We start from the raw sequence: 7,089 nt of genomic DNA, 5'->3' as shown, positions 1-7,089 counted from the left end.
GACAGAGCCACACTCTGTCTCAGAAAAAAAAAAAGAAAAAGAAAAAGAAAAAAGAGAAAGGCAAGAAAGAGAAACCAGATTGCTTTAACGTGTAACGCGCTCTGGGTGATGAGATGAAAACCCATTTTAATTACATTTAAATGATCTTCTGTGTCTGGCTTGTATTTTGTTTTTCCTCCTAAATTTCCTGCATTTAGCATATAAACACATACACGCACAGTTTTTCGTTTTCAGAAAGCTCTTTTACAGTGTAGCTGGGGTCGGGCGCGGTGGCTCACGCCTGTAATCCCAGCACTTTGGGAGGCTGCAGGTGGGCGAATCACGTTGAGGTCAGGAGTTGGAGACCAGCCTGGGTGGGCCACATAGTGTAGGCCCTCTAGTCTCCATAAAAAAAATACGAAAGTTAGCTGGGCGTGATTGCACACGCCTGTAGTCCCAGCTAGAAGGCACCGTCTTTACCAAACGCATTTTAAAAAATTTACCCAGGCGTGGTGGTCCACACCTGTGGTCCAAGGTGGTCCAAGCTACCCAGGAGGCTGAGGTGGGAGGATCGCTTGAGCCCAGGAGGTGGAGGCTGCAGGGAGGGATGATCGCACCACTGCACTCCAGTCTGGGCGACAGAATGAGACTCTCTCTTAAAAAACAAAGCAAAACAAAAAAGTAGTTTGATCTAAAGCAAAATGGTGACTATCTGCAGAAACTAATGTGATGTCAAGTATAGATTTCAGCTATGAGATGAACCAAGAAAAGGTTCATTTGACCCCGGATGGTTTTGTGGACTTTCACTGTTTTAATGCAAGGTGGATTTATGATAAAGTAATAAATGTGTGTGTGTGTGTGTGTGTGTGTGTGTGTGTGTGTTGGAAAGGGTGTTTATTGGATTTCTTTTTGTCTTCCGTATTTTCCTTCTTTGGGTCTCTACTGTATCAAGTGGAATAACAGGTATTCAGGAAGAGCGGATATTGCCTTAGTTGACCACAGCCAGTATTTCTTTGGAGTGCTACAGTGTAACTAGTTCTGCACCATCATCTCTATATGAGAGTTCAAAGAACTATGACCTTTACCGGTTTCCGTAGTGTAGCGGTTATCACGTTCGCCTCACACGCGAAAGGTCCCCGGTTCGATCCCGGGCGGAAACAGCTCTGCTCTTTTCCCTAACCGGAGAAGTGATATTATTTGCAATTCACCGAAACATAAGTTCTGGATTGTGGTCCTATTATTTGTCTTCCGACTTCCTCCTGCCTTTTAGAAATTTTTATGGGATTTAAAAAAATTTTCCTTGCGTGATGGCTCACGCCTGTAATTCCAGCACTTTGGGAGGCCGAAGAGGGCGGACCACCTGAGGTCAAGAGTTCGAGACCAACCTGGCCAAAATGGTGAACCGCCCCTTCCCCCACATCATCTCTACTAAAAATACAAAAATTAGCTGGGCGTGGTGACGCACGTTTGTAATCCCAGCTACTTGGGAGGCTGCGGAAGGAAAAATCGCTTGAACCTGGGAGGTAGAGGTTGCAGTGAGCGGAGATCGCGCCACTGCACTCCAGTCTGGGCGACAGTGCAAGACTCCGTCTCAAAAACAAGTAAACTCAAAGTGGTAAAACAGTCTGTTTTGCGTTGGCCGGGAATCGAACCCGGGTCAACTGCTTGGAAGGCAGCTATGCTAACCACTATACCACCAACGCCCCGGTAACAAGCTCCGTCTCCGGATATCTTTAATAGTAGGGTATCATGGGCTTGACTGAATGATACCAAGTCACACAGGGGTGTCTCTCCTTACCCCACCGGAAGATGTCGTTCATGGGGCGTTCCGCACGTTAGGCCGCCGCCGCCGCGCCGCGGGGTTCCCCCCTAAGCGCCGCGGACGCCTTGGTACGTGCCTGGTGGTGTCCAATCCCAGGCCGCCGCCTGGGCCGCTCAACTTCCGGGTCAAAGGTGCCTGAGCCGGCGGGTCCCCTGTGTCCGCCGCCGCTGTCGTCCCCCGCGCCCGCCACTTCCGGGGCCGCAGTCCCGGGCATGGAGCCGCGACCGTGAGGCGCCGCTGGCCCCGGGACGACCTGCCCAGCCCGGCCGCCGCCCCACGTCCCGGTGAGTAGCGCCCGCGCGCCTCGTCCCGTCCCGGCCGCGACCCTGAACCCGCCATTGACCGGTCCCGCCTCGGCCCTGACCCTGCCCTCGCCATCGCCTGGCCTCCCCGCACCCCGGGGCCTCCATGCACCCGTCTGCGGGTCCCTCCAGCCCCCTGCCTCGTTTCCCCTCCGCCCCAGGCCCCCTTCCACCTTCTTTCCCTCCCCGATTCCTGCACTGGCCAGGCCACCTCCCAGTTTCTCCCTTTCCCGGTCGGGCTTCCCCACCCATCCCGTTGCTGCCCAGGCCTCCAGGCTCTGACCCCTTCCGGAGGTGGCCGCACCCAAGAACGACCTCGCTGCTGCAGACCTTGACACCCTCTCCCCTTCCGTGCAGGCTCTGGAGGTCCCGATCTCCTCCCTCTCCCCATGCAAATGCTGTATGTGCACAGAGGCCACCTCCCTCGACCTGCATCCTGTCCTCACCCCTTTACCCCTTCCCCCAAGCTTCTCCCCAAGGCTTGGTCTCCCCCGACCCAGTCCTGATCCTCAGCCCTACTTGATCCCTTTATTAAGGACATCCAGAGACTCTTTTTCCTGCCGAGGCGTTGGTGGTGTAGTGGTTAGCATAGCTGTCTTCCAAGGGTCCAGCCCACAGGGTCCATTCCCCTTCCGTCAGCCTCCCTTCTCAGGCCTGTCCAGCTGCCCACCTTCTTCCCACACAGCCTTAGGCCAGCCCTGACACTTCCCTGTCCACACCGCCTCTGAGCCATCAAAAGCGGTCTATTCCCTTGGCCTCCACCCCCTGGTCTTCCCCAGGGGCCCCAGGAGGAAGTCACTTGCCTCCCCGGCAAGAACCAACCTGCTTTCGAGGAGCTGGGACTAAAGCCCAGGAGGTGTGGACTGTAGGCACCAATCCCTGCATTCCTCTGCTGGGTCCCGGGGGAATCGGGGCCCGTGGGATGGCTCTTCTCCCAGATTCTGTCCAGGGCATGCAGACGGTGCTGCAGAGCTTGGAGGCAGAGCTAGAATCTAGCCAGGTAGAATCGGGCCTGGCAGTCTGCAGCTCCGGAGTGGGGGAGGCTGAATGGCTAACCGGTGCTTCCATTAACCTGCCACCTTCATGACACGTTTCTCCTATAAAGGTCTGTGTCCCACGCCTGCAGCTGGAATGGAGGCTCTCTGGACCCTTTAGAAGGTCAGTTGTGCTGGGGTTTGGCAGCCAGGAAGGCTGGGGTGTGGGCTGGTGGGATTCCTATGCCTGCTTAGAACATAGAGATTGTCAGGAAATGGATTTTTATGGCCCTGGGTGGTTGTCCTCTGCAGGGCAGTGGCTGCAGCTTTTTGTGTGCCTGCTGGAGGCTTTTCTTTCCACCCCTGTCCCCCTCTAGCTGCCCCTGGAAGGAGCTTTCTGAAGGCTTTGAGGAGAGGAAGGGGAGAGTGCTGATTTCGACAGGATTTGGTGGAGGGGTGCCTGTATCCCGCTATACTGCCTGACCTGGTCAGTAAATGGTGTGGATTCTGCCTCTGAAAGGACTTTAGTTTGAGTCTTGCCGCTTCCTGTGGTTTTGAGTAGCTTGTTTAGTTGACGGCGCTAGCTGTCATTTAGTTTGTGCTACATCAGACACTGTTTTAAAAGCTGTCTGTGTGCAGTCTCATTTAATTCCTTCTGTGGCCCCAGGCGTAGATACTGTCGTATCATGTTCTTGCTGGGGAAGTGGAAGCTCAGAGAGGTTCAGGGACTTCCCCAGAAGTGGCAGAGTGAGGATTTGAACCCTTCTCTCTGAGACCAGAGCCCACACTTTTCACCACTGGACTGAGATTGCAGCCAGTGATTTTTCGTGGTGACTTTATGCTTAACCTCTTCCCTTACGATCTCAGTCCTGTCCCCATGTGCTTCCCTCTCTTCTTTTGTTTTTGAGACAGAACCTCGCTGTGTCGCCCAGGCTTGAGTGCAGTGGCGCAATCTCAGCTCACTGCAACTTCCACCTTCTGAGTTCAAGCAATTCTTCTGTGTCAGCCTCCTGAGTAGCTGGGATTACAGGCTTGCACCACCACACCCGGATAATTTTTGTATTTTTAGTAGAGATGGGGTTTCACTATGTTGGCCAGGCTGGCCTAGAACTCCTGACCTCAGGTGATCTGCCCACCTCAGCCCCCCAAAGTGCTGGGATTCCAGGCGTGAGCCACTGTACCCAGCTGGCCCTCTCTTCTTTACGCCTTTGGGCAAATGCCCATCATGGGACCTGGCTTGTCTGAGAAGGTAGTTGGGCACCAGCCAAACAAGGGGCCCCTTTGACTTTAGACAGCATCCAAGAAAGGACAGTAGCTCGTTCATTCAACCAGAAATGTTTGTTGAGGACCAGGCATAGTCTGGGCTCAGGCGATCTGTTGGGACCAGGATAGATGTGACCTGCCCTGTGGAACTGACATTCCCGTGAGGAGTGCCCCCTTACCCACAGAAGGGTTTCTCAGCCTTGCCACTGATATTTAGGGTTGGGTCCTTCCTGGCAGAGGAGTGGGAGGGGGGCTGTCCTGTGCACTGTAGGGGTTTAGCAGCATCGCTGGCCTCCATCAGCCACATGCCTCCCCGCACCGTCCCAGTCGTCATTACCAAAAATGTCCCCTGCGGGGGCCAGTTATCCCCAGGTGAGACTCCCTGGGTTAGGGAATTCCATGAATCCTCAAGAGACTGTGTCCCATGATCCTCTGCCCTACGAAGGTCCCAGGAGGCTGCAGACATTGAAATCCTCACCCTGAGTGGGGAAGAAGACAGGAGGTGAATCCCAGGAGCTGGGGGGTCCCCCTCGTTTAGAATGCTTGTTCCCTGGAAAGTTTATTCCAGTATTAATATGAACGTAGGCATTGAACTCAAATTTCTCCCCAAGTAATGGATGCAGGGGTCTCCGGTTTGGTATTGCTGACATTTGAGGTGGGATCCTTCTCTGGAGTGGGTCATCCTGGGCTCTGTGGGGTGCTAAGCAGCGTCTCTGGGCTCCACCCACTCCATGCCAGGGGCACCCCCAAGTTGTGACAGCCGCAAATGTCTCCAGACATCATCCAGTGTCCCTTGGAGGGCCGAATCGCCCCCAGGTGAGAGCCACTCTCCCTGGGGAAGGGGACCACTGGAATGATGGTCCAGGCCATCGTGTCAGCATCCTGGTGTAGTGATGGGGGCAGTCAGGTAGCATCTTCAGATGGGGCGCTCAGGAATGACCTCTGAAGAGGTGGTATCAGGAGCCGCAGGGCAAGAAGGAGCAAGTCATATCAAAAGCAGGGAACTGGCATCTCAGGCCAAGGGGCGCGTCGTGCAGAAGCCGTGTGCTAGGAGCAAGCGGATGTGTTGAGGGACAGGAAGGAGGCAAGTACGGCCAAAGGTCACGGTCAAGGACGAAGCGAGTAGGCAAGGTCACCAGGGCCATCAGGGAGCGGCCACAGTGAGGAATTTGGGATTCTTCTGTTTCCAGCAAGTGCCCTGGTGTGGTGTCCCTGGAGTCACTTGAAACTCCCAGGGACTTCACACCTTGAAAGAAACCTCCTGTTGAGAAAGATGCCGGTCTCTGGCAAATGCCCAGCACCGCCCGCATTTCAGGGCAGGGCCTGAAGCATCGTCTCTTCAGAATGCCCTTGGCCTCAGGGTGCTCGTGGAGGCTTGGAGGACTGCCTGGGGAAATGGGGAGGGGGCGAAGGGGGCAGGAGCACCCACTCCCCACCTGCCGGGGTTGCAGCCCTTTGGTCTCTCCTGCTTGCCCGCAGGCACCCCTGCCCTCCTGAGGTCAGCCGAGTGGTTAATGCGGAAGGTTAAGAAACTGCGCCTGGACAAGGAGAACACCGGAAGTTGGAGAAGGTGAGGCTGGCTTTGGAGGCCCTGATCAGTGGAGATGTGGCCCAGCTTCCGGAATTCCCCAACAGTCTGAGATCTGGAAGGCCCCTTCTTTCCCTCTCCCCTGGATTCCCCAGCAGGTCCCCAAGGCTGTTCTGGTTATTTCGAGCGAGGAGGCAGCATGGCCTAGTGTGGGATCTCCCCGTCAGCACTGTGGACATTGGGGCTGGAATGTTCTCTGGGGTGGGGCCGTCCCGGGCACTTCAGGGTGCTGAGCAGCGTCGCTGGCCTCCACCCACTTCATGCCAGGAACTCCCCTCAGTTGAGACAACCACAGATGTCTCCAGACATCGCCACGTTTTGCTGGGGGCAGACTCACTCCTGAGCGAGAACCACTGATCTCACTGTAAGGATGTGGGTTTGGGGCTCCAAGAGGTGGGTTCCACTCCCCTTCCTCGCTGGGTGACGTTGGACAGGCCATTCAACCTGACTGAGCCCATGTTTGTTTGTTTGTTTATTTATTTATTTATTTATTTATTTATTTGAGACGGAGTCTCGTTCTGTCACCCAGGCTGGAGTGCAGTGGCGCGATCTTGGCGCACTGCAACCTCCACCTCCCAGGTTCAAGCGATTCTCCTGCCTCAGCCTCCCAAGTAGCTGAAACTACAGGCATGTGCCACTACACCTGGCTAATTTCTGTATTTTTTTTTTTTTTTTTTTTTTTTTTGAGACGGAGTCTCGCTCTGTCGCCCAGGCTCGAGTGCAGTGGCCGGATCTCAGCTCACTGCAAGCTCCGCCTCCTGGGTTTACGCCATTCTCCTGCCTCAGCCTCCCGAGTAGCTGGGATTACAGGCGCCTGTCACCTCGCCCGGCAAGTTTTTTGTATTTTTTAGTAGAGACGGGGTTTCACCGTGTTAGCCAGGATGGCCTCGATCTCCTGACCTCGTGATCCGCCCGTCTCGGCCTCCCAAAGTGCTGGGATTACAGGCTTGAGCCACCGCGCCCGGCCTAATTTCTGTATTTTTAATAGAGATGGGGTTTCACCACGTTAGCCAGGATGGTCTTGATCACCTGACCTCGTGATCCACCCGCCTCGGCCTCCCAAGGTGCTGGGATTTCAGGCGTGAGCCACCGCGCCTGGCCTCGATTTTCTAATACTCTTAGGCTTGTTTGCTTTAATGGAGCATGCTCAATCAGGAAGGG

At 55.0% G+C, this 7,089-nt stretch overlaps 1 protein-coding gene and 2 non-coding genes across 3 annotated transcripts in view; 2 read left to right on the top strand and 1 right to left on the bottom strand.

Annotated features, from left to right (window-relative positions):
- Positions 1 to 1,066: 1,066 nt before the first annotated feature.
- On the top strand, positions 1,067 to 1,139 carry TRNAV-CAC. Its single transcript has one exon. It is a non-coding gene; the product is annotated as a tRNA-Val (tRNA).
- A 471-nt stretch (positions 1,140 to 1,610) lies between these two features.
- On the bottom strand, positions 1,611 to 1,682 carry TRNAG-UCC. The gene has a single exon. It is a non-coding gene; the product is annotated as a tRNA-Gly (tRNA).
- A 219-nt stretch (positions 1,683 to 1,901) lies between these two features.
- Positions 1,902 to 7,089, top strand: part of DPP9 (dipeptidyl-peptidase 9) — a 52,743-nt gene continuing 47,555 nt past the window's right edge. Inside the window, exons 1-3 of the mRNA XM_011967365.1 lie at positions 1,902 to 2,085; positions 3,209 to 3,261; positions 5,820 to 5,910. Coding sequence (XP_011822755.1) covers positions 5,855 to 5,910 — 56 coding nt within the window. The 5' untranslated portion in view covers positions 1,902 to 2,085; positions 3,209 to 3,261; positions 5,820 to 5,854. The remainder of the gene's footprint in view (positions 2,086 to 3,208; positions 3,262 to 5,819; positions 5,911 to 7,089) is intronic.

The sequence above is a fragment of the Mandrillus leucophaeus genome, unplaced genomic scaffold (genome assembly GCF_000951045.1).
Source record: "Mandrillus leucophaeus isolate KB7577 unplaced genomic scaffold, Mleu.le_1.0 Scaffold8, whole genome shotgun sequence".
Lineage (NCBI taxonomy): Eukaryota > Metazoa > Chordata > Mammalia > Primates > Cercopithecidae > Mandrillus > Mandrillus leucophaeus.
The sequence above is the reverse complement of the archived record's forward strand: the minus strand, read 5'-3'. Positions and strand labels throughout refer to the sequence as shown.